This window comes from Rhinolophus ferrumequinum, chromosome 27, assembly GCF_004115265.2.
Source record: "Rhinolophus ferrumequinum isolate MPI-CBG mRhiFer1 chromosome 27, mRhiFer1_v1.p, whole genome shotgun sequence".
Taxonomy (NCBI): Eukaryota; Metazoa; Chordata; class Mammalia; order Chiroptera; family Rhinolophidae; genus Rhinolophus; species Rhinolophus ferrumequinum.
Window position 1 is genome coordinate 18,077,038 of NC_046310.1, and position 26,610 is coordinate 18,103,647.

Here is a 26,610-nt window from a genome sequence, read left to right on the forward strand (position 1 = left end):
AATTACACTCCACAAACTTACTGTCTGGGGAAATGGAATGTTTCCCGGTAGTTGAAACTCATTTTAAAAAAAACAAACAGCCCTCATTAGTTTCTATGGTTGACGCTTTCAACGTGTTACTATTTTATGCAGGTGTTTCTCAGCTCCGATGGAATAGTAGCTCGTGATAGCCCTAAAAATTCTTTGAATGCACATCAGCAACCTTCTGTTTCCTTCCCTTCATGGTCCCAAGGAACATTACAGACATTTGTGATGGGATCCTAATTACTAGCTAATCTATGGCTTTTAGTAATAGTTCTTCAGGTTACTTTACCTTTGGGGAGAAAAAACTTTTATATGGTTTTTGTGTTCCTCTTTTTCAATAGACCCAATGCTATGTTATAGAAAATACCTATACTCTTATTTGATAATGCTGGAAGTACAAACTAAATTAGTTTTTTCTCCTAGCATTAGTATTACAGCTAGCCTATGTAACAACGATCTTTTACATTCTTTGCACGTCCTGTGTATTGTTATCTTCACACTGGCCCTGTGTAAAGGAATAAGTCTCATTCCTATTTGGAAATTGAACCAAAATGGAGCAGTTGTGTTTTACTCAAAGACATTCTGCAAATTTATATTGAAACAGAGCCCAGACTACTGTTTCTTTGTCTTCCCAACTCTATTTCTATCTACTTCGTTGTTTTAAATTGCTCTACCATTTTTGGTTATTTTGAACTCAAAAGAATAATATCTTACTCTTTAAATCTAGACTTGGGAATGCTGACAGCTTGGGGATGTACTGCTGCTAACTGAAATAGTCTTTTCGGTCTCTTATTAAACATCAGGGTATGCCTCAATGCTAACGTGCAATTTCAGACTTATATTTTAGCTTATACTTGGACATTCTTACTCATTTTTTAATATTCTTTTCTGTCTCTTTTCTCTCTTTTTTATATTCTGTTCTTTCTCTTTTTACATAGGATCCCAAGGTATCCAGAGATTAAGAAGATAAAATGAAACATTTTCTCTGAATTGCTCTTTTAAAATATTCTTTAAAATTCAAATGATTCTACTGTTATGGTTAAAAGGTAGTCGAACCTGAATTTTTATTTTGGGTACATCTAAGTTGTGTGTTACATAGGCTCCATAATCTGAAATCCATACATGTTTGTAATATGAGTTTGATAAAGTAGAGACTTTTAATGAGGAAAACTAAAACGTTTTAGGCTTGAGAGTATATATAGTTTGTTTTAGTTTAATTTTTGTCAAAAATTAGTTACAGATTTAGTCATCTGATGAAATAAAAGCACTGATAGATTGTATTCAAGCCAAAGAGACAGCTGCATTTAGCAAATGTAGCCATCTCTAATTGAGAATAGCAAGTAGAGAGCTTCACATTTTGACCCTAGGATTACACAGCTGAAGGCAGTGCTCCATTCTAATTCCAACAGCCTTGTGAATAAGAATGTACTTTTTGCACAGCCAGATGTTCTCTGACTTTGCCCAGCATTTGGCCACATAGCTGCACATTGAAGTATCGTTCTAGGATTCATCTCCCAACTCATAGGATGAAGAGCAGGGGTTACTTCCTGCTGTCAGTCCACCTTGACATTGAAGCAGATAGATGCCTGGACATGTACACACATCCAAAGACATCCAAGCAAACAACGTGTGCTCTTTAGGCATCAACAATTGGGGAATATCTTTGGAAACTGAGGTTATTGAATTGATACATCTTCAGTTTATCAAAATCCATGATTCCACTCAACCCCAAGCCGTGGGAGATGAGCACAGACTCCATTTTCCATTTTCTGCTCTCGGAACATGTCGGATGTAAATGTGAACACCTGACCTTCCATGAGCTAATCAGTGCCTTCATTTCTGTCTCTGTGATTTTAAGTTCAGCATGCTTAGATATTTTTGCGACACCAAGGAAAATATACTATTTTATGGGTTTTTGAAATTGGAGTTGGTCTCCCAGAGTCCTTTAATTTCAAAAACATGATCTGCGAAAGCAATTCAGTAAATGATTTCAACAAGTTTCCATCACTTCAAGGACTTAATTAAAGCAAATTGCTTTCAAGTATGGTACAAACTGCTATGGCGAAGAGAGGGAACATGAAGAAAAATTATAGTCTTGGTTTTTCTCCAGCCCATTATGAAACAAACTTGATTGGTTTCAAAGTTCACAAAAGAACACATTTTTCCCCCTAATTAATGCTGCCACTAAAACAGTCATAGCTCATGTAAAACTCTGTTTCAGAAATCCAGCCAATGTCATTGTTTATTGTGTGTGGGTAGCATTTATGGTATTAGATAGAGAAAAATGACCAAACCTGGTCATCCTAGCAGGCAGGGGAGACATGTTCCAGCCAGGAATGAACTTCCTGAGCTCCAACGTAAATCACAGTTATGGGGCTTCGCCTCCTCGTCTTCCTGCTGCCTGTAGGTAATGAGAATGGGATTGAATCCTCAGGGAACTGCCTGCATCGGAGGAAGGTTCCTGGTAAGGTGAGAAGAGTCAAAGATGTCCAAACGTGACCAGCATTATTTTTTCCTGAAATAATTTCTTGCATTCTGCAACAGAAAAAGGACATGGGCTGGGCAGAGGTGGAGCGACTTGCAGGGTGAGGGCAGGAGCAGAGAGAAGGGTAAAGGGTAAACGCTCCTGGGTAGGTGAGATGGCAGACAGCCCAGCTGGGGTAGGCCAGCAGTCAGGGAAAGGGGCCCCTGGGTGGGTCTAAGGAGAGATGCTGAGAGGCTAGGCCAGCTCCACCAGAGAGCTCTTGAATAAGTTTAGTCCTATGTAGGGGTGGCCTTCAGAGTCCCACACCGTTCTGAGAGCCAGTGTGGCTTGGAAGGGGATCTGCGCTGCCATCAGTGCAGAGACCTGGCTACATTGTCTTGGACACAGACTGGTGGTAGAGGAGCCTGCTAACCTCCAAGGTGGATCCCTGAGTCCGGGGCCAGCATTCCACGGTGGGAGCCAGCTGGGTTGGTTTGAGCACAGCTGGGATTTCCGGACATGGGAAGAGAAGAGAAGGGCAGAAAGGGAAGACTGATTTCCTACTCATTGGGTAAATGGAGCTAGAGGTGAGTTTTAATTTGAAAATGAAGGAATATCACCTAGTTTTATCCATAGCTAAGCTAGCAAAGCCAGTCGTGTCAATTACATTTGCTAATCAGAACATTTGCCTCTCTTAATCACCATCAGTAATATTAGTACAGTTGACCCTTGAACTATGCAGGAGTTAGGGGTGCTGACCCCTGTGCAGTCCAAAATCCATGTGTAATTTTTGACTTCCCCCAAACTTAACGATAGTCCCTTGGTATCCACGGGTACCGGTTTCAGGATGCTCAAGTCTCTTAATAAAATGGTGTGGAACAATGCATGCAGTCTGCCTCCACATCTGTGGATTCCCTTACTCAGATCGAAAACACCGTCTTCAGTCTACGGTTTGTTGAATCTGCAGATATGAAACCCAGGGATCTGGAGGGCGGACTGTATGTTTATTTAAAAAAGTTCAGGTATAACTGGACCCGTGTATTTCAAACCCATGTTGTTCAAGAGTCAACTGTGCTATTAATAGTAATAATAATAAACATTATTCAGTATTGATAATTCGATACCTATGGTGTGGCCAGATTCTTAGAGTCCCCCTTAATTCCCATAACTCTCCTCAGATAAACTTTATCTCTCTACGATGCTGGCAATTTTGCTTTGGGGAAGCAACTGGAATTTCATGAGTTCTGTTCTCAGCTCTTTGCCTGTGGACCTTACACAGGAGCTGCCCCAAGGGCGGGACAGGGATGCTAGCAGGGTGAGTGCGTGTTCATCAGAGGACAATGCGTGTGGGGTAAAGAGCTTCTACAAATCCATAAGAAAAGACAGCTCAGTAGAGTAGTGGGCCAACATGTGAGAAGGCAACGTTCAAAGACCAATACATACAAATGGGCAATACATGCTTGAGTGATCAGGGTCATGTGAATTAAAGCAAAAACATGGTTCTGCTTGGTGTTTACTAGCTTATTAAAAAGAGAAGTGACTGATAACATCTAGGGTCAGTGAGGTGCAAGAAATCAGCATTATTTGGGGGAAATGTAAGTGGGTAAATCTTTTCTAGATGTCAGTTGGGCATTACCTCCCCAAATAGTAAATGCCTGTACAAGTAGTGCCACTTCTAGAAATGAATCTTCAAGAAATACTGACCCATAGTTTTAGGCTATTTATTCTGGCATTGTTTAAATAACCTAAATGTCCATTTCCAGAGAGATTGTTAAGCAGTTTGTAGGATAACGAGTCTAGTGTGAAGGTTAAGACCGTGGGCTTGGAACCAGACTGAGTTTGAATCATAGCACCACCTCTTAGAAAGTCTATGACCTTCAGGAAGTTATTTATTATCTCCATGCTTCAGTTTTCTCATCTGTAAAGGGGATGACAAATGGTGCTGAACTCAGGGCCGTCATTAGTGACTGAGTTCAAACATGTAAAGCACTTAGAGTCTGACATATAGTAAGCATGATAGAAGTGTTTTCTAATATTAGTATCATTATTATTATGAGAAATACCATCCAGTCACTAACGGGAATGAATATTCTGACCTGGAATATTCTACCATAAAAATGTTAAGTGAATACAAGAATGTTTCAGAACAATGTGTATGGTAAAATCACATTTAGTAAAATAAGACGTAAGATTATATTTTTAAAAGTCTGCAAACATGCACAAAACTGTTAACATTAATTTAAGTAATTTGAGGAGTGGGACAAAGAGTGGGTGAAAAGTAAAGGAAGGCTGTTATGTTGTATTTTATATGCCTCTAAAGTACTTGAATATTACCTACTACAAGCTTATATCACTTTTACAATGAAAACATTAAAAAATCTTACCTATCTGGTCAGTGTATTATGAGCGTATTACATATAGCTTGTATGTTTATTAGGTATTAATCTAATTATATTGGAACTATCATTTCGTAGTTCCAGACATAACTTAAAAATTGCTGTCGTTAGAGCCCACAACAAATGCCTTAAATTGGTAAATCACTATGAAACTCAACCATTTGGGAATGTGAGTTGTTTTGGAACTCAAAATACTTTGGCTAAATGAAAAGACCTTATCGTAAAAATAACAGATTTTCATTTTCTCTCTAATTTTATAACTCTTGGCAATACAAGCTTTGTTTTGCTGTGAAACATTTGAAACGGAAATGTGTTTATGCACCGAATTTTATTTTCCAAAACATTCCAAAATAAATACATTTAAATTTTGCCTAGAAATTGTAGGATGTGGTGACATGGGGATATCACTTGGAAGGGGAGTTGCCGGGGAGCGTGGGGAAAGGGACCTTCTTCAGAGCTCTGGACTTAAGCATAAGCACCTAAATCAGACTGCTGAAGCCCTACTAAAGCTCTGACAGAGGACGTTTGAGAACGCTGTTTCTTTGGGGATGCGTGAGAGCCTCGGCTTCAGTAGTCCTGATGCGCACACGCACACCCCCTGGTGGGCCCTGGAGGTAACGTCAGTGAGTGTAACACGAACGCCAGCTCTGTTGGAACCTGGATTACCCTCTATCATCACACAGTGTGGAGGAGGTCCAGTTAATGAAGATCATATTTCTGTATTCCTAACTCGGCTACTTCCTTTCTCCAGTAATAAGAGATGGAGAGGGCAGTTGCCAAATGACTGTATTTGGTCAAGAAAAGACATTGTTACAGAAATTCTAAGATTACTTTTATTCTTTTTGGAAGAGCAAAAGAATTCTTTGCTATAAAAACCATAAAGGGCTTTTATTCTTACTGGCCTTTAAATTTTTGAGATGCTTAAGCAGTACAAAAAAGTACACAGAATCCTACAACCAGTACCCACAGAATAGCCGGAATTGGCAAGTGTTCAACATTTTGTACAATGACTTGAACTTCATCATTTTTAACTAAAAGAAACAAAACACTCCATGTAAAGATGAAATCCCTTTTGTATTTATTCCTAATCACATGCCTTATCCTAATTTCCCACTGGCTATCACTTATCAATTTGGTGAGTATCTTTATGACCCATTTATTGTACTTTGAAGTTCTATTCAACTCAATTCTGTAAATATCACTGACACTTCCTATGTGGCAGGCACTGGTCTGCACATCTAAGATACATTGGTGAACAAACAGATGACAATATTTGTCTTCATGAAGCTTACACCCTAACTCAGGGTTATATAGTATTTTAGAAGAGAAAAGTGCTATGGAAAACTATGTAAAATGGGAGCAGGATAAGGGGACATCAGAATTACGGTGCGCAGGGTAAGCCTCATTGCCAAGGTGAGATTTGAGCAAAGTCTTGAAGGAGATGAGGGAATTGCCATGTGGTTTAAAAGCTGAAGACCATCTGCGGAGGCAGAGGCACTGCTAGAGCAGGATGTGCCGGCATTAGTAGAAGAGATCCAAGAGGGGAGGAGTGCGGGGCAGGACCCAGGACAGGGTCTCTGGACCGTCGTGGACATTTTAGCCCGAGAGATACATGGGAAACCTTTGCAGGGTTCGGCATGGACAAATTACGTGATCTGAGTGGATGCTGTGTTGAGACTCCATCCGAGGGGGACAATCAATGGTGGAGAACGGGGGACAATTACTATAGTAACCCCAAAGAGAGACGGTGTTGGTCTTGACCACAGTGGTGGCCAGGTGAAGGTGAGAAGTGGTCAGATTCTGGATGGTTTTGGAAAGTAGAGCCAGAATGATTTTCTCACAGATTAAATTTGGGAGTATCGGAGAAAGAATCAAGGAAGATTTCCAATTTTTTTTTAATTGCGGTGAAGTTCACATAACCTAAAATGAGCCATTTTAAGCCATTTTCCACAAAGGTTGCACAATTCAGCAGCATTTAGTACATTCACCATGTTGTGCAATCATCATCTCTGTCTAGTTCCAAAACATTTCATCACCTGTGAAGCAGTCGTTCTTCATTCTCTCCTAAGCCCCTGGCAGCCACTAATCTACTTTGTGTCCCTGTGGCTTTACCTATTCTGGATATTTTATATAAATGGAATCATACCATATGTGACCTTTTGTGTCTGACTTCTTTCATTAGCGTACTAGTTTCAAAGTTCATCCATGTTGTAGCATATACTAATACTTCCATTATTTTTAAGGCTGAATTACGTTCTATTGTGTGGCTATACCGCATTTTGTTTATCCATTCCTGCATCGATGGGCATTTGGATGGTTTCAACCTCTGGACTATTGTGACAGTATTGCCATGAAGACTTGTATGCAGGTATTTGTTAAAACATCTATTTTCAGATATTTTGGGTCCGTACCTAGGAGGGGAACTGCTGGGTCATATGGTAGTTCCGTGTTTAATTTTTTGAGGACTACCAAATTGTTTTCCAAAGTAGCTGTGCCATCGTACATTCCCACCAGCATTGTAGGAAGGTTCCTGTTTCTCCACAATCTTGCCAACATTTGCGATTTTCCATTATTTTTAAAAAATTATTATAGCCATTCCAGTGAGTGTCATTCCAAAGTTTGGGGCCTACAAGGATAGAGTTGCCATAATTGAGATGAGGAAGGCTGGGGGTAAAATAGGATAGATGGAATGAGCAGTGTTGAATTTGGTCAGGTTGACTTTGTGATGCCTCTGAGACCTCCAAGTGGCATTGTTGAGTAGACGTTGGATAAATAAGTCTGGAGTTAGAAAAGGCGGTCTGGGCTAGAGCTATAATTTGGGAGTCATTGCCATGTAATTGCTATTGAAAGCTATGGAACTAGAATGCGCACAGAGGAGAAAACCAAAGATGGCGTCCAGAGGCACTCCAAAATGAAGAGGTTGGAGGGACGTGCAGAATAGACTAAGAAGAAACAGCCAGTGAGGTAGACGGAAAATCAAGAGAGTTTGATGTACTGAAAGGCCAAGTCAAAAAAGGATATCAAAGAGGAGGAATGATTGACCATATGAGAAGCTTTCAAAGGTCATGTGTGAATAGAACTGAGACGACATTAGATTAGGCAATGTGAAGGTCATGGAGACCTTAACAAGAGCATCATGAGTGGAGTGCTGGGGAATGGAGACAGTCAGTATAGATAATGCTTCCCAAATTTTGTTGTAGGACCTAAAGATGTGACACAGTGGCTGGTGGGGAAAATGGGGAGAAGAGAAGGTCTTTTTGGTTTCCTTTTAAGGTGGAGAGAAAATACCATTTTGTACACATAGGAGTGATGCAGTATGGAGCAAAAAATTAATTTTTTTTTTTTAGACGAGGGCGTGATTACATGTCTTTGGGTAGACATGAGGGCTGGTACATAGCAGATAAGCAGGCGAGCGTGGCTACTTCATCCTTGGTAATGGGTGAGAATGCAGTTGCTAGGTATTCAGATACTGGGAGGCAGGAAGATAAAGTAGAGGCTGTAGAAGGGAGAACAACACTGAGAGTGAGAAGGAGGAAGAAGGTGTTGGAAGTTTGGGGAGAGATAAGAACATGTGAAATAGCCCTTAGGGAAAGTGGGTGAATGACTGGACCAGAGATGGTTGCTTGGGAACTAGGGGTCCACCTGTGATACAGGCAGGAGCAGAGAGTGGGTGAGGGCTGGAGGACAAGCAAGCACAACGAAGCAGGAGGGCCAGGAAATAGAGGGAACATGCATGGGACAGATTGTACTGATTGGTTTTGATTTTAAGCTGGATACAGGGAAAGAGAAGACACTGAGGGCTGAGGTACCATGACACGTACTATGATCAATGGATTGCCAGCCCTAGTGGGGACAAAAAATCCTTAGAGTCAGGGTAACAGAGAGAATGAGAGGAAATGATAGAGACTTTGGGCACAGAGTGGGGTATGTTAAATTGAGACTATAGACTGTTTAGCTAGTGGTACTGACATAGGAGTGAGTGGCTGGGGCAGACTGGAGAAGACCATTGAAAGGGATGGTTCAAGGCAATTAGACACCAGATTCCTACACTGAAGTTTTCAGGGTTAAGACACAGGTAGTGATGGAGATATTCCATTGCAGTGAGAAAGAAGGAGAGAACTGACCTAAGGCCTGGTAGATAATGGTGACACCTAGGACACTTGGGTAATCTAGTCTAATGACATGAGATTCCAAGCTGGGCCTTTTTTGGTGGGGGAGAAGGGAGGAAAAATGTGAATGGCCTCAAAGTGCACTGAGTAGCAGAGAGAACATCTACCCCCATTTCATCCAGTCCTACAAGACCAAGGGAGGAAAAGAGCTCGCCCTTGACAGAACTGCCGAGAAGGCAGTGGTCCTAGGGGAAAGCCAAGTTTTTGTTGGGGTGAGGACATGAGGGAAAGGTCGAGGAATAGATAATATAATAATAATAATACAATAGATATAGGTAATATAATAGATCTCATAGGCAGATACTATAATAGATATGTTAGATATAGTAGATAATATAATGGATATTATAACAGATAACGTGCAAATTATAGTATTGTTTTGTGTGTACAGCTTTTTTCTAAAAAAAGGCAATGTGGTATTCAAAATCAAATTCTTCTTACATGATTGCAGTTCTTTTCCTAAACGTATGACTCATGAGTTAGAGCATCGACAGCTGCATACTAAAATACACCTCCAGCAGAGCCCAGCACGTAAAAGGCTTTGTTGAATAAATTAATATAAATATCATTATGACAAGTTGACATCAAGGGGAATATGGCAGAGGCTTAGCATTTCTAAGGAAATGTTCTGTTCCCTGTGAGGGTTCTTTTATTCCATTTAATATGTATTTATTGAGACCTGAGCCCCTGCTACTTTCTGGTATTGAACAGGACAGATTAAGTCCCTGCCTTAAAGGAGCTTAAATTTAAATGGGTACAATGCATGGGCACAAAATTAGATTTTTGAATGAAGAGACTTGTGCATGGTTGAGATGTTTTTTCCATTAGGCTCTCAAATATTATTTGAAATCTTATTCACAAGTGGGCTCATTTTTTAAATTTATGCATTACTAGATGTTTTTCAGCCCCACCACACTGAGGGACACAGGTTTGTGTGTGTGTGAATGAGTGTGTGTGTGCGTATTTGTGTGTGTGTGTAGGAGCAGGGAGCAGTAGACAAGGGAGGAAAGAATCACATCTCTACCATCTCTCCCCTCTCTTGCCTTCCTTCCCCCATCAAATTTGAAAGCCTGAAGTGTTGTGTATGTCATTATTGGAAATTAGGAAGTTTACGTTAGCCTTCTTATTTTGTAATTCACTAATCTTATTTCTATAGGTCAAAGAGTACCATTTGGATAAGTGAATGGGATTTAAAGATACAGAAGGAATAAGCAGGAGTGTTCTAGGTGTCTATTACGGTGTTTTATTATAGATATTTTTTTTCAATGCTAGAGACCGTTAGTTCTGTTCCCATTCAAATGCACCTGCAGCAGGAATGAGAGGGGATACAGAGGCTGCATGGAGCGGCCTTTGGGACGTGGTGACTTGAGAGCACACTCCTTTTGAAGGGACAGCAGCCGCTTGAATCCAGGGTTGTGCTCCAGTGTGGGAATGCAGGCCCAGAAGGGTTAGATCTGCAATTTTTCAAGAGAAATCAGAAACCTGAATTTTTAATGAGTTCCCATTTTTTAAATGTCAGAAACTCATTCCACCATGTTTACAAGATAACAGATGCCAAAGAAAATATTCATTCCAAAGGTGGCCAGTTTGGTCTCTCTTACAGACCGTCACCAATGCAATGATAGTACTTACAATGTCTACTAACAGCATGGTCACTTCAAACTGTAATTCCAAATGTGCAGATTTGTGGATTTGTATCCTCAGTGTGTGGATGTCGCCATTTTATACAGAGGGTGCCAAAAAAGTGTATACACATTTTAAGAAAGGAAAACTGTATTAAAATTGTAATAATATATACCGATAACAAAAGATGAATACAAGTCACGTTTGACTTCTGCAGTTACAAGAGGTGCTCAAAGTGGTTACTATCAGCGTCCAGACACTTCTGATTATGGCAAACTACTGCTTGAGCCACGTTGACCAATATGTCCACTTGTATACATTTTTTGGCACCCCCGGTATTTGCTCTGTTTATGGGCCTCTAAGGCCGCACTGTCCAATAGAGTGTTTGCAGAGATGGAAATGTTCTCTACGTGTGTTGTCAGGTCCAGTAGCCACTACTAGCCCCCTGAGACTACTGAGCTCTGGAAATGTGGCCAGTCTGACTAAGGAATTGGATTTCAAATTTTACTTTAATTAATTTAAATTTAAAGTTGAATCGCCACATGTAGCCAGTGGCTACCAAGCCTTACTTCGTGGTGTTTGCACAGTTCTCTTCCCCACAGAAACCCAACGAAGAGTGACTGAATTGGACCAAACCAAGGCACACTTTTGATTTGCCCTTAAAGTAAGGAAAGAAGGGAGCAAATCCCAACTTTGCTGGGGGTTAGGGCAAATTTTTACACATCTAGATATATGGAACTTTTAAATTAGGCTGACACACTCTTAAATAAAATGTGTTCCATCTGCCCACCTGGAAGGTCAGGTTCAACTATAGAATTCCTAGACCCCGAGGGCTTCTTTCCTGGGACATGGTGCACGTGGAGAACTGGCCTCTTGGTTCCTACCCCAGCTCCACCCTGCACCACAAATGGCCTGACCTATGAACCCAGACAGAGTGGAACTTAACGTAACTGGAATTCAAGGGCTATCTTTGGGACACTTCTACTGTTCCTATGCCCTGTCGCACCTGTTCTCCATCTTAATTATAGCTGCATTTGACTTGAAGACGTCGTACACAGCTTTGAGGAAGTGCCATGTAAAACGAGTTCCTACCTTGATTTGGGCATAGACCTCCCCTCTGAGGCAAGCGCTCTGATCTGACTGATGCCTTTTGGGAGGCGCCACGTAAGCACCTACCTCATCGCCTACCAACGGAGGGATAGTTGCCCTTCTAAATGGGCCTGTGCTGAATTCTTCAGAGGCAAATGAGACCTGCACGTGGCTGCTGCTTTAAAGAGTGTTTAAGAGTTGAAAGAAGGAACGGGTCCAGGTGTGACTTTGGCCAAAGGTTAATAAGATGAGTTCACTTCATTACACTGCTTACTAACCATCACTCCCTTATCTTTGGCAATGTGCCTCAGGAAACTTCTTGGGGCCGTCATGTATGCCAAAAGAATTGGGGACTGGAGGACAAATTACAGATTGCTTTCAATCCATGTATAAACCAATCCAGTGAGTTCCATGTGATGAAAGTCTTTAGTTTAAAAAATCAAGTACCTTAATGCGAAGGGTGTGTATCTGGATTATTCTGATCTAAATAACATTTTTCAAATGATTTACAAATCTTGCTATTAAGGTAGATAAAAGAAAGAATAGTGGAGCAAGATGTGCATGCGTATGACTATATATGTGAAACACTTGAGCAGTTTCAGCTGAAGACAGCTTCCAAAGCTTATTTTGAACAACTGATGATCACATTCTTTTCTGGGTGGAGGCATTTCCGCCAGTGTTGTAACTAGTATTGAAAGTCATCGTTCTCCTTCCATCACCACAATAAATTTTTTTAAAAAAAGAAAAGAAAGTCATCGTCACCACTCAGAGAAGGCTGGAGAACTCCACCCTATTGTGCTGCAGCGCCCTCCTGTGGCGAAACGGAAGAACAGGAACATAATCTTGGACAGAGAACTGGAAAACGGAAACGGAGATAGATGTTCCGCAAAGATTAGGCCTCTAGTCAGATGTCTCTGTAATTCAGGACTGTCTAGGAAGCAGGCTGCATGCTTCTGCTGGATAGTTTAGACCCTGCAAAGGACTCTGATAGATGAATGATGCTACCCTCCCCGAGAATGTTCACATTTTGTTGCTTTCTCCTGAATTTTCTCCTAACTGTATCCACTTTTCATGGTTAGAAACTACCTTGTATGGTTTCGTATTTCATAAATAATACTGTAATGGAAATTCATGTAAATATTTTACTGTTGAAATATGCTCTCCCCTGTGTAACTGTTTTCATAATATAAACATTTGGCAGTCTTGGGGTGGTTTTAGGAAGTGATAGCTTCTCTGTGCCTTGACCTAATTTCTCCTCTGCCAATGTCAATTTCAGTCTACTGAAACAGAAACGTTTGGAATATCATTAGACATTGAAAGACATCTATACATGCTTTGTGATTCTTAGATTGAGTGGGTTTGCTTGAGATTAAATTTGAAAGCACCATCTTGCTGGTGCTATGGTTTCTAAGGGATTCTGTCATCACGCTGAGCTCTCAGCCCTGCTGCCCAAAGTGGCTGCAACTCTGGGGCTGGGCAGGGATGGGTGAGTGAGGCTACACTTAATCCAATGACAGAGCAAACCATTGAGGCAATTCAGGAAGATGGGATTTAGGGTTAAACCTGGAAGTGGGAGAAACAGGGAAAGATAAACAGTTCCCAGCATCTCTCTTTGTTCTTTGGAGGCGGTGATGGACATAGTTCTACTGTTGTGGAATAAGTAGGAGTCTAGAGTTCTTCATTCCCTCTGGTTCCTGCTCTCCAGGGAGCCCTGGGCTGTGGTAGCAGGGACTGGGTATCACAGTGGCCAAAGGGAACTTCCAATCTCTCCTGGCTCCTTTTTTTTTTTTTTTGGAATGCCAAATGAACTTTTTATTAACGCAAGACTAACATTTTAAAATACTGAGTAGAGGAGTAATGAGCTCTGTTTGGAGGGAGGTAACTGTGTCTTGTTGGGATTCTCCAACACATTTTAAATATCTTTTGAAGGTGCTATAAAGATGTCATTGAAAACATAAGGTGGATTTGTTCTATAAGAAAATATTAAATCAAATATTACTATTTTTAATATTTGTACTCTTTATACCCATTTGCAAAAGTATTTCTCTTTCCTTTCACCCTTCTGGCTTCAAAGTGGGGGTGGTTCTCCTCGGGGCCTTTTGCCCCAGGTCTGAGACTTCACTGCTGTCCCTGGATACTCCAGCTGTTGGGGGCGGGGGCTGTGGGAGGGTGGAGCCTGGGGGTGTTCCAGAGGAAAGGACTGGCTTTTTGGATGTTCACATTTTTAATGAAAATATGCAGGCTACTTTTCTTTTATGGAAAATTCCATTCCACCCTCCCACCCCCCACTTGTCACTCTGCAGAAATTTCTTACCTTCTCACCGATGTCGTCTGAGGCTGGGCATCCGTGAGGTGACTGTGATTTAGCGATTCAGTGCGTCCTGACGAAGTCAAGCTGAGACGTCTAACCATTTGGTTAACGCAAGTGTCCACACAATTCCTAACGTCACCAGAATCCCGGTTCAGTCAACCGACAGGTGGTTATTTAGAAATCCTTCAGAGTCCCTTGTGGTTTCTGCCAAACGGTCATTTATTTGGGAAAAAGTCTATTTTTCTCAGGGAAAAATAATGCCAATACCCTATGTGAGCATTTTTCGCTGCAGAAAAAACATGGATTCTAAATCTGCTCAGGTTTGTGTGGGGCTGTGACACAAACACGAGGACTGTCCACACCACGCGGAGGGCACCGCCAGCCTTCCTCTTGCCAGTGGTTTTCTTTTTCCGGGAGGACCGGAGGCGACGGCCCTGTGAGTGCAGACTGAGGGAGGAGTAGGGGCCCCTGTGTGGACCCAGTGTGGGCAAAGGCCTGGAAGCGTGAGCCAGCACAGTGGTTTGAAGGAACTGCAGACCTCTTTGTGACTAAAGCAGAGGTGCTTGTAAGGCTGTGATGGGAAAGGACATGTGAAGGGGCCTATTTGTGAAGGACCTTAACTGCCATGATGAGTAGTCTTCGCTTTATCTTAGAGTCACTGGGATGCCATTTACGAACTTTATACAGGAGCACCCTGTGTATCATCTGGTTAAATGGTAAGATACACCTACAATAAAAACAATGAAAGCAGTGGCATCAGAGAAATGTCAGAAGACAGTGCATGATTAAATGTGACATGGTTGGGACAGGTGAGGGCCAGTCATGGAGCAGAGAAATTGCTATGGGTTGTTACCATCAGGGGTGTCTTCTTGACGGAGGAAGGAATGACATTGCTCCTTGAAGAACAAGTAGAAGAAAAGGGAGATGCTTCATTGATGCCAGAGTAGGAGGTTCCCCTTGTTTACAAAGACAAAGGCTCATGGAAAGGGGGGCAAGGCTCTTTCACTGGTCACCGCACAATTGATGTCTCCACCTCATTCCATTTGAGGACAAGCGTAATTGGGCACGGTGCAGGGAACAGCTGAATCAGTATGGCCGAGTGTCCTAGAGAAAGGACCTAGAGATGGGAGCATGAACTGAGACCCCAAATTAGGCAGTGTTGGCTTCTCCCAGCTTCTCCCAGGACAAGTGTCTGACATCCCAGAGTTCCAGCACAGTCCTTTAGAGGTTTATATGAATTCAGTAAGTATTGAGGACCTACTGTGTGCAAGCACTGAGCTATATCATGGCCACTGCATTAGGCTCTGTTGTCTACCTTGGCACCTAACTTGCCCACCATATCTGCTTTTCTACTCTAAAAGACCGTTGCCTATAGGGAGGAAAATGTGAGTAGTTTTCTTGCACTCTGTTAATGCTCAGCTACTTCTTGATGCTGTCATGCCTGATAAATGCCATGGACTCTCTTCTTAGAAATCAGAACCCTTGGCCATAAGTGTAACTGCAGAACCAGCTCAAACTGGTCCTATGCTGTTTCTATCAAGACCCGGAGCCACAATTTAAACCTTGGATACACCACTTAGAAGTAACACTTACGAACCCATCACTGTTCCTGTTAAAACCCTGCCCCGAACTCTGATCAGGAAGACCGACTGAGCCTTGCCTCCTGTCTCCTTCCCAGCCGACTCACAAATGAAAGCCTTTTCTTAATCCCTTCACCTTTTTCACTTAGCTCCCCAACCCCTCTCCCCTCTGGCAACCATCAATTTGTTCTCCGTATCTATGAGTCTGTAAGAAACACAAACTGGTAGTTACAAAATAGTCACAGGGAAGTAAAGTGCAGCATAGAGAATATAGTCAATAATGCTGCCACAACTGTGTACAGTTCGGGAGGGAATCACTGCATAAATTACATAAATGTCTAACCACTATGCTGTTCACCTGAAACTAATATAAAATAATATAGAAGGTCAACGATAACTGAAAAAAAAAATCCTTTTTTTCTCTCAAAAGCCAGTGCCATAGTATTGATTTCTTTGTACGCCCGGCAGTGAATCCTTGTCTGATAATATAAGCATGAATTCCATTGTTTGGGTTGAATTTGCTCTGAAAGTTATTGGAAGTTATTCCTGCCCTTCCTGGGCCAACCATGTTAGAGGACATTAGCCTTTCCTTTTTGGGAAGAGGAAAAGCCATCATGAAAAGAACCCAACCCAAGCCTAGAACACACCAGCAAAAGGAATTTTACTAATTTGTGGGGCTCTGCCAACATTTCCAAGAGTTAATGGAAAATGATTAACTCAGCCAATAAATATCCTACAGGGAGTGGATACAGAAGTGAACAAAACAAACATGGCAGCTGTCCTACTGGCATTTTCAGTAAGTGGGGAAGGGAAGGCAGGTGAACAGTTGGCAATTGATGGATGTTTAGCTCTTGTGTGCTATTACTTTAAAGAGTCCTAGCCTGAGCTTGCTGTGTGCTAGTTGTGTGATTGAATCCTTCTGAGATAAAAAATTTTAAGCAATAACATGTCAAAATAGGAACAGCCAAGAGCCCGATAGTTTATTACAATTGAGCAACCTGGCTAGATTTAATGCATTTTAGCAGATAGCGTTCCTGCACGGAAGAACTTTCCGTTTATTCTTTGAGAGAAGCCTGTGCTCCATAGACTTCTTCGAAGAGCAGAGCGCTTTTCTTCTCACCTGTTGGAAGTTGACACTAAATGGTTAAGGCCCCACTGAGGTCCTGTGTTTGTTCCTTGGAGCACTTGCAGACGCCTCCGGAATGGAGCTGCTGTAACCAGGAGTGCCTGGAGCTTTCCCCTCTTCCTCCCTCTCCTTCTAGGCAGATTCTCCTCTCTGATTGGAATAGCAGCCGAGTCTGGACAGCTTGGAGGTGTGTGGAAGTCGGCGCAGTGCCTGCGTCCCCTGGGTCAGCTTGAGCTCTCGCCATAATTTCATTCCACAAGCAACAAAACCCAACTCAGTTTACAAGGAAAAGAGAGAGAGAGAGGTCATTGAATGTAGCAGCCCCCGGTATTTACTAAAATGCATAATGAGGGGCCCACCCTTTTAAGAGTACATTCTAGGGGAAATTCTGAAATTGCGAGCTGTAGCCCTTTCTCTTCGTGCTTGGTTTGGCTGATTTCCAAAGCATCCAGGCCAGCCATTGAGGGACTGAAATATAATCAGTGGCGATACATTTGCACCACATGAAACATCCTCTGTCGCCAAAGGCTCCAGTGGCATTGGGAACAGAACACCAGCAACAGCTCCTGGCTGGCCGGCTCTGCAGGGAGGGGCTGCCGGATCACAATGGTAAGAACCCTGGAGTTTTCTCAGACCTAGTTACTGGGAGAGAATACTTAGCAGGAGCTGGTGAGAATGAACGGCTGTTGGGAGCAGGAGACTGACAGTCCCTTGAGCTCTGGGGCACTGTCAGTTCTTCACTAGAAGAGCGGGAACACCCTTGCCACCAGAGCACTGATTTTTGAAAAATGATTCCTGTCAGGTCAGTGATAATACTGTCTTGTGGTGGATAAGGACCGTTTGCTGGGCTCTGCCTGGGAAGGACAGTCCTATGGTGACCTCAAATGAGAGCTCTGATTAATGCCACCTCTGAAGTGGATGCTTTCCTTGGAATGTAGCTGTAATTTTCAGGAGACCTCTTCAAAGATCTAACTGCTTGTTTTCTGGATGTTTTCCTGTGGGGGTATCATGGTGGTTCTCTCACGAGTGAATTGTCACAGTCTGGGCTTCACGGCGGAAAGGAGGCGTTAAACATTACCGGAGCAAACTTCAAAGGGATTTTTTTTTTTCTTTAAAAACTATCATATGCAGGCAGCGAGGACAGGAGCCCATGTTTTACTGGAAAGAGTGATGTGACTTTGGAGGGAGGAAGTTTGTTTGATTCACTCGGCAAAGCAAACAGAGCCAGGGGCAGGCATGCGTTGGTGGAAACATGAAGTCTTTGGACTGGGCATTAAAATCCTCCAGGGGAGTGACTGTGCTTAGGGTAGTTCACGGTCTCTGCTCCCCGTGTGTCTTCTCTGAGTTTGTCTTCTCCATCACCTTTGATACGCGGGGAAGGTGCAGTAGGAGGAAGGACTGGTCTAACAGTGAAGCCACTAAATGTTTCCTTTAAGGAATTAAGGGGCGAAGGACATTGGTGATAATAAGATTACATAACATTTTAAGACCTATTACTGTACAGAGAGAATGCCTGAAATACACTTATTTGACTGCACAGCTGATGTGTGGGAAACGATTATTCCGTTTATAATCCCGATGAATGAAGTGAGTGCTGATGAAGGGAATGTGGGAATTTATAGAAGTAAGTCTGCTTTTCCAGCAACTCAGAAAGGGGCCACTGGAAGCCTGATTTATGAGAATACTTCATTTCACTTCCTGCCCTTATCATCCATCCTATAGCTCACCCACTCATACGCAAAAAGACCACAGAAATAAAGCTGCAAAGATAAGGGTCAGATGTTTTTCCTCCGTAATTGCTATCGGGGACCATTTGTCACATCATCCATTTTAGAAACTCCTTTGAGCAGTGGAGGAGTCACATTGAAGACACTTATTTCTCCTGAACCAGCAGGATGGGGACGGATCAACCTATCCAGCCTGAGGATTAAATGGGGCTCCTTCATGCTTTGAAATGTTTTGCCTGATTTTTTGAGGCATAATAATTCTCTTCTTCTCTTGAGTAGCCTGAGAACATTCTTTTAAGGATTAGAAAGCACTGGGCTGAAATGCAGATAGCGTCCCCTGCACATTTTGAGTTAAGCGTGGGCACAAACGCAGGCATGGTGACAATCTTGTATGGTCGGTATTCCTTCCAGTATTCCGGTATTCCTTCTAGTATTCCAGTATTCCGGGGAGAACACCAGGAGCCGGTCCCGGGCTGAGCCCACTAAAATGCAGTATCACAACCTGATGAAAGTATATAGACTTCCAAAGGAGCGAACTTTCCTTCTGCTGTGGAGGAAGAGGTGGAACTAAGGGAGTGAATTAAAAAAGAAAACAGGAGGGGGGAGAGAGTGTGACTGCAAGCCGTTTGCATCCAGGCCATCTTCTGGTTATTTTGATTAACTATTGATAGCGAGTGGGCAACGATTACCTAATCGTACATTAAAACAAAAGCGTTGCAAACACTGACATGGTAACACTTTTGTAGGGAAGACACCCTACCCAGCTGGCTTTGCAAAGGGAACTGCATTTCAGCTTTCCTTTTAGTGACAAGTCTGTCCAGGGAGCAGTGGGTTGACAAACGAGCCTTTGTTGTAAGGGGAGTGAATCTATAGGTTAGATTTTCATGAAGTCCCTTCCACGATGCAAAGGACACCAATCTGTTTCTGATCATGCAAGTGTGATCAGTTATCTCACTTATCCAAGAGGAGAGGCACTTACTGTGTTTAAAACCTCACCTTGACCTCATTAGAGTCTGGCCTTGCTGGGTGTTATAACAAATAACCAGTCTGACTTGGGCTCTGGCTTTCTGATGGCTTTTTTTTGGTTTTGTTTTAATTACAAATTTAAAGAAAATGCAAATAATGAAAGCCCTACCACATTATTACAGACACCTTAAGATTATTCCAAAGCAAAGGAAAAATGTAGGTGTTTCAAATAATATTTTACAAATATTTAAGACACAGGCGCTGTGTACCAAGGGTTTTAAGCACTTTAGTGATCGTCATTCTTGCTTTCAAGCAGATATGGTTATTATCCCGGTTTTATTATTTTGTTTATTATTTTATTATCTGCGGTAAAGTGCAGAGAAGTTGAATACTTTCCTAAGGAAACACAGCCAGGTGGAAACAAATGCAGGGCTCTTACGTGTTAAACTACCTCGTCCTACAACCTTCTGAGATAGAGAGGAAGGGGAGCCAGGCCAAACCTTCAAAGACCCAGCCTCGAAAACTTCAAATAATCTTGGACTTCTCTCTTTCTTCCTCATATCCAATCTGCTCCCCAAACAGGTCTGTTCTTTCTTCTTGATGTCACCAGTTTTGGTTTCCTGTCATTTGCATACTGGGATATTGTTGTTTATCATCTGAACTATGTATTTGGTTTTCTCCCCTGTTTCTAGAGCAGAGCTCCTAAAACCCTTGGAATTTCCTAAGTGATGAGAGCAGTCAAGGTGTCATGTTAGTGAGGTGACTTTTGGACAGCACCTAAGGATGGGGGCTGGTTGCCAGGAGAAGCAACCATGTGATTAGAGGGTCAGAACTTTCAGTCCCCCCCACCCCTTCGTCTGGGGAGAAGAGAGAGGCTGGGGGTTGGATCAATCACCAATGGCCAATGATTTAATCATGCCTATGTAATGAAACCTCCATAAAAACCCAAGAAGATGGCCTTGAGAGAGCTTCTAGGTTGGTGAACACATGGAGAGGTGGGGAGAATGGTGCCCCTGGAGAGGGCATGGACACTCCCAATCCCTTCCCACATACCTTGCCCTGTGCTTCTCTTCCACCTGGCTGTTACTGAGTTATATCCTTTGACAAGAAACTGGTGATCTAGTAAGTTACATGTTTCTCTGAGTTCTATGAGTCGTTCTAGCAAATTAATTGAGCTCAAGAAGGGGTTGTGGGAATCTGATTTATATATAGCCACTTGGTGAGAAGTACAGGTGACTACCTGGGCTTGGGACTAGCATCTGAAATGGATGGGTGGGAGCTGTTTTGTAGGACTGAACCTTTAACCTGTAGAATGTGATGCTATCCCCAGGTAGATAGTGTCAACATGAACTGAATTCTTGGATACCCAGCTGATGCTGGAGAATTTCTTGGTGTTTTGTGTAGGGGAAGCCCCTTCTTTTGTCTCTCCCCCACCCTGTGGAAACTGGGTCCTGGAACCTAATTTACATACCATGTTTCCTCGAAAATAAGACCTAACCAGAAAATAAGCCCTAGCATGATTTTTCAGGATGACATCTCCTGAACATAAGCCCTAATGCATCTTTTGGAGCAAAAATTAATGTAAGACCTGGTCTTATTTTCGGGGAAACACGGTACCAACACCATAATTCATACCATATATTCTCCCTCTGGCCAACTTCTCTTAAACTGAGAGATAGTCTTATGTTATGGAAGAAGAGCGTAAATGTACTCAGACCTGGAGTTAAATCTCTGTGTCACCCACCTATGACTTGTGTGATTTTGGACAGTATTTCTTCTCTTTAACTATTTCCATTCTTATCTGCAAAGTGGGAATAATGATTCTTACCTCCATCTGGTCATTGTGATAATTACATTAACATGTGTGTGTAAAGAAGAATTCAAATTTGATTAAGCTGGAGACCCTGGCAGAGAGACAAATCGGAAGGAAGCTTTTGAAATTACCTAGGTAGAGGGAAACTTTTGAAATGATAAGGATTTAAATTAGGATGGTGGGGAGAAAATGAAAAGGAAATCAAAGTAGGAGATGACGTCAGTGGAAAATTCTTCTGCACCAGCCACTGATTGGATGTGAAACATGAAAAAGAAAAGCCAAGACTCTGGCACTTGAAGCGAGTAGCTCAAGAAAAATGGGTAAAAGTCTCCTGGCTGCAATTCCTACATTACCTGACAGGTTGCCTCATACATGATAGGTTCTGTGTGTTGTAGAATGAATAAAAAAAGACATACATCAAGGAAGAAAACGTCTGAGAGGCAGAATATATAGCAGTTGACTCCTATAGCTGTTGCCCAAACTCCAATAAGGTATTTGGAAATGAGGGACAATGTAGTGTGTTCCTAGGAGAAAGTAGAGGCTTAAGATATAACATGGTCTTTTGATTATGTTCCTGAGGAAAAGAAGGTATTAATAGTTTCAGAAGATCAAAGGAAGTTCTGTGCACCTACAAACATATGTCTACAGGTTTTAGAAGTGTAAAGGTGACATGTGGAGGACAAATTGGATATAGCTAGAAATTACTAATAGCTGCAGTGCATTTTTCTTGATAATTGATGACCTGTAGCAGTGTGGATCAGGTGAATGGAAAGATGTAGAGGACAGTGAGTGGACACGAAACCCGCTCCCCTCAAAAATAAAAGCACATAGAATAAAGGTATGAGGAATTGTATTAATTAGGATAAGACACTGATTGTCAAGAAAGGGGATATTGTGACAATTTTAGGGGTTTGAATGTGTTGGTATCTTTGAGTTTCTCCTTGAAGATGGTGTCAGGGGCATTAAAAATTATAAATTGTATATATCAACAATATAATGAAGATGAGTAGTCTCTCTCAATCATTGTTTTCTGTGGTCTTCTGTGAAGAAACCACACTTGATGAGCTAAAGGAAGTGCAAAACTGAAAATAAGCATCTATGAACCTGGTTCAAATTTTCATCCCATTGGTCAGCCTTGTGGGTACAGACGATTCCTGATGGAACCTGCACAGGACCCTTGTGGTGGGAAAACACAGAGCAAGTATATGTGGATGATGGATAAAATGCCATTGAAGTTGTTGCTGATTAAGCATCACGTTGATAGTAAAATCAAAGTAATAGATTGAAGACCTAGAATAAAGAAACTAATTACCTGGATAACCTAGAAATTAAATAGGTTCCAGATGAATGAAGTCTCTGGAGAGACGCTCAGAAGATTGAAGGAGAAATGGTCTAGTTCAGGTCGTTAGCCTTGACTGCAACTTTACATGCCCTCCTGGAAATGTGGATCCAGGAATAACATCAAAAGCCTCCTTACGTACTTCCAGTTGAGCTTATGATAAATCCAAGTTCATTTCCCTTCCCTTTCACTTTCTTGCTTCAGCACTCTTTACCCACTGGCATTCCCGGGCACCTGTTAGCGTCTTTGTCCCTCATCTCTTACTTCCCCTCTTACTGTCTGGATTTAGCAATGCAGTGTGTGGATAATCTGCCCAGACATCCTGGACCCCTAAAGACTCAGCTGCGGGCATCTGCTTATTGGCTCTGTGAAGGGCTCAGGCTCCCCAAAATGCACCACCCTGAGTTAACCCCGCCTTGTTCTGGCCCCACCCTAGAAGAGTCAATGTATCTAGTTGGATAAGTTTGGTGTTTGGATGTGAAAATTTACTGTGGATTTATAGCTTGTGTTACACAAGCACTCAGATTAATCCCCTCATTTATTTAATTACTGTGCGTAGTTTAGTTTTTAATTGTGAAATCAAAATACAGTAAAACATATATAGAAATGTTTTAAGAAACGCGTAAAATCTCTGATAGAGAGAAAGCGGGGAAAATCGCACCTGCATATACTTAATCAATCTCACTTTTAAACTAGCTGTTATGCTGTATCTATATGATTTTAATGGTTGTGACTGACACTGTGGCTGATTAATTAGTTCATAGAAAATATGGCTCATCAGCGTAGGTGTTTTGTCACAGCAGAGCAGGCTATACTGTAGTATGTTGCTACCCCTAAGACGTGCCCAGTTTGTGTTCACTGAGCATGGAGAGTCTTTGCAAAACTATGTTTATAAATTACATTTAATATTATTGACGAAAATGAATACCATTTACCCAGTCTAGGACTTAGAATTACCTGTTAAGTGTGTGAGAAAGCGCATTAACAAACAATGGATGGATTTTTAAAGATACCAAAACTTAAAGACGGCTTAAAAGTGGACTTAATTGGTTTAGGATTCAGTTTTCTCTCACTGACCCTCTCTTTCATTTGCTTGGAGTATCAATATGCTTAAATCGGGGGGGTTTAAGTAAAACTGCTTACTCAAGCAAACTGAAAAAGTGCATCAATCCTAAATGTGCACATCAGTTTTTGCAAAATGAACAGTCTTGTAATCAGCACCCAGCTCACAGAATGGACCATCACCGATGTGTTTAGTGCCCTTCGTGTGGCGTCGTATAGATAACCTATATAACTTATGTAACTTACAGGACTTACATAACTCCCAAATCCAGTTTTACGTCCTGTTCACCTTCATACACCCTCCTTAATCTTTGTTTTAAAGAAGAAGCAAATAATCCCATTGACGTGGAGCTCTGTCAGTAGATCTCTGTCCCTGGATAGAGATGGAGCCCACCACCACAGTGGTGGAATTTGGGAGATATCTTCAAACTTCCTTCTTCATTCTTTTTCTTATTTGGACAATGTTCTTTATAAAAGGAGTGTGTGCCAATTATGAAAATCTGTAAGCAGTTTTTTAAAGGAATTATCATGCTCCAAAGTAAGCCTTTTTCGTGTTTTATAACGGGTCATCTTTCAAATCACCTGGAGGCCAAATCCACCTGGTGCTTTGGGGCCTGGGTGCAGAGGGGTTCAGTGGTCCCATCAGAGATTCTCCTAATGTCAGCAGGCAGTGGTGGGCGGGATCCTTCCCTCTTGCCTCATATGGAAGCTTACAGCCAAGCTGCTAAAAGTACTGGAAACCGCTAGAAATGGCAGAGATAAATTATAAACAGCAAAGATTAAAATATGTTACAAGCTAGTGATCTGCATAGCCTTGTAAGAAATAAGTCTGATCAGAAATAATTTAATAGGCTTTCTAGGACTTTTACACTGAGATATAACTGATGCTTTGACTTGAGCAGAAGATCAGTTATAAAGAGTTGCCAAGCACAAGTGGAAACTCCCTTGGACCCAGTGGAACGTGGGTGGATGGCTCCCACACCTTCCGTGGCCAACCATGTCCCCTGAGAAAATAACATCTGCCTGCCTCATTTTTTCTCAAAGCTTCCCATTACTATTCATTTCAAATGTGTCAGAATAATATACTCTTGTGCCCTCTAAAGTCAGGAAATATAAATTCTTGTTTTTATATGAGGGAAGACAGCAAAGAGTTGATGACTCTAAATCTAATGGTAGCCGGACGTGCCACTGAGGAAACTAAATAAGACAAAACTTGGTGAACCCAATTATTTTTTTGTTTGTTTTTCTCTGATGACAAAAGAAACATGTGGCAGTTGCAGAAGATTCACAACATGCTGAAAGTAAAAGTAAGATCATTCAATGTATATATATGACTGTTTTATATATAGAATTCTAGTCTTTCTTCTGATATACACACTTGCTTGCACACATATATACACACCACCCACATGCAAGTTTTACTAAAGGCAGTAGGTTAAGTCTTTCTTCAGTTATATATTCACAATGTCCTGCAATTTGCTTCATAGTATTTATCACTATTTTAAGTTACGTATTTATTTACACTATACTTGATTATGTCCGCCGTTCCAACAGACTGCAAACTGTCATGAGTAGGGACCATGTTGCCTGTCATAACCTTGATGGCTAGAACAATGCATGGCGTATTACATATTAGTCTAAAAACCAAAAACGAATATTTCATGTATGTGTGTAAGTGAATATTCATTTATGAATATTATTCATAAACATGCTGTTTAGTCCTGATTTTTAAATTTAATTTATCGTGGCCATCGTTCCGTGCCAGTACCTATAGCTCTCTGTCATCCATCACCATGACATTGATGGTGTTTCCAATGTTTCTGCAGAATTGCTACGTACGATGATGCTGAGTGAGCATTTTTGTACATTCAAGTTTAAGCGATTGCCAGTCCAGTTCTTTTGCTTTTTCACTCATTCAATACCTGATTCAAATAACCTGATTCTAACAGTGTTAAGTACCGTAATGGACAGAGCAGTGGGGGGAAGCAGAAGGTGAGAGAAACATGGGGGTGTGTTTTCAGAAAGAACACAGTGTTGGATGCTCAGTCTGTGGAGGAGGGGGCTGGAGCAGAAGAAGAGAAGCATGTGGGGAAGTCCAGGAGGGCACTCACTCCCCACCCTTGTGGCTACACTATCCATGACTCTGAAGTGTGACAGTTGGGCCACCTTGAGAGGCAAGGACCCCCTACCCACTTCTGCTATTCATACGGTCCAGCTGGCCCTTATGATTGTCCAATATAGAGACAATAAATGGCGTAGAGCCATTTACGCTTTGATAAATGGCGTAGAGCTTATACCTGATTCTCTGGTTAATAACCTCCATTCTTGTAGTCACTGTACATCAGGCACTGATGGTTTAAGAACGGAAATTGGTCTAATTGCATGTGGAGAGAAGTGACGTGGGCTCCTTCCAGGCCTTCCCTATGAAAATACCAAAGGCATTTTTCACAGAACTAGAAAAAATACTCCTAAGATTTTTATGGAACCACAAAAAAAAAAACAAAAAAACAAAAAAAAACCCAAATAGCCACAGCAATCCTGAGAAAGAAGAATGAAGTTGGAGGTATCATGCTTCCTGATTTCAAACTATACTACAAAGTTATATTTATCAAAACAGTATGGTATTGACACAAAAACAGACACATGGATTAATGGAACAAAATAGAGAGCCCTGAAATAAACCCATACTTATAAGGTCAAATAATCTATGAAGGAAGCAAGAATATACAATGGGGAAAAGACAGTCTTCATAAATGGTGCTGGGGAAACTGGAGAGATACATGAAAAAAATGGAACTGGACCTCTTTCCTACACCATATACAAAAATAAACTCAAAATAGATTAAAGACTTAGATGTAAGACCTGAAACTATAAAACTCCTAAAAGAAAACATAGGCAGTAAACTCTTTGACATTGGTTTC

The 26,610-nt window shown here is 41.6% G+C and overlaps 1 protein-coding gene across 5 annotated transcripts in view; it reads left to right on the plus strand.

The window, feature by feature from the left end:
- The window catches only part of PLD5 (phospholipase D family member 5), a 233,624-nt gene that overhangs the window by 35,732 nt on the left and 171,282 nt on the right, over nt 1-26,610 (plus strand). For 2 of the 5 annotated variants that reach the window (XM_033099761.1, XM_033099764.1), the window contains exon 1: nt 17,053-17,391. The exons of 2 other annotated variants lie outside the window; for them this stretch is intronic. In XM_033099761.1, the coding sequence (XP_032955652.1) occupies nt 17,389-17,391 (3 nt within the window). In that variant the 5' untranslated portion in view covers nt 17,053-17,388. Of the gene's footprint in view, nt 1-17,052; nt 17,392-17,440; nt 17,585-26,610 lie in introns of those variants that run through there. One more of the 5 variants, XM_033099762.1, reaches the window with a different exon arrangement.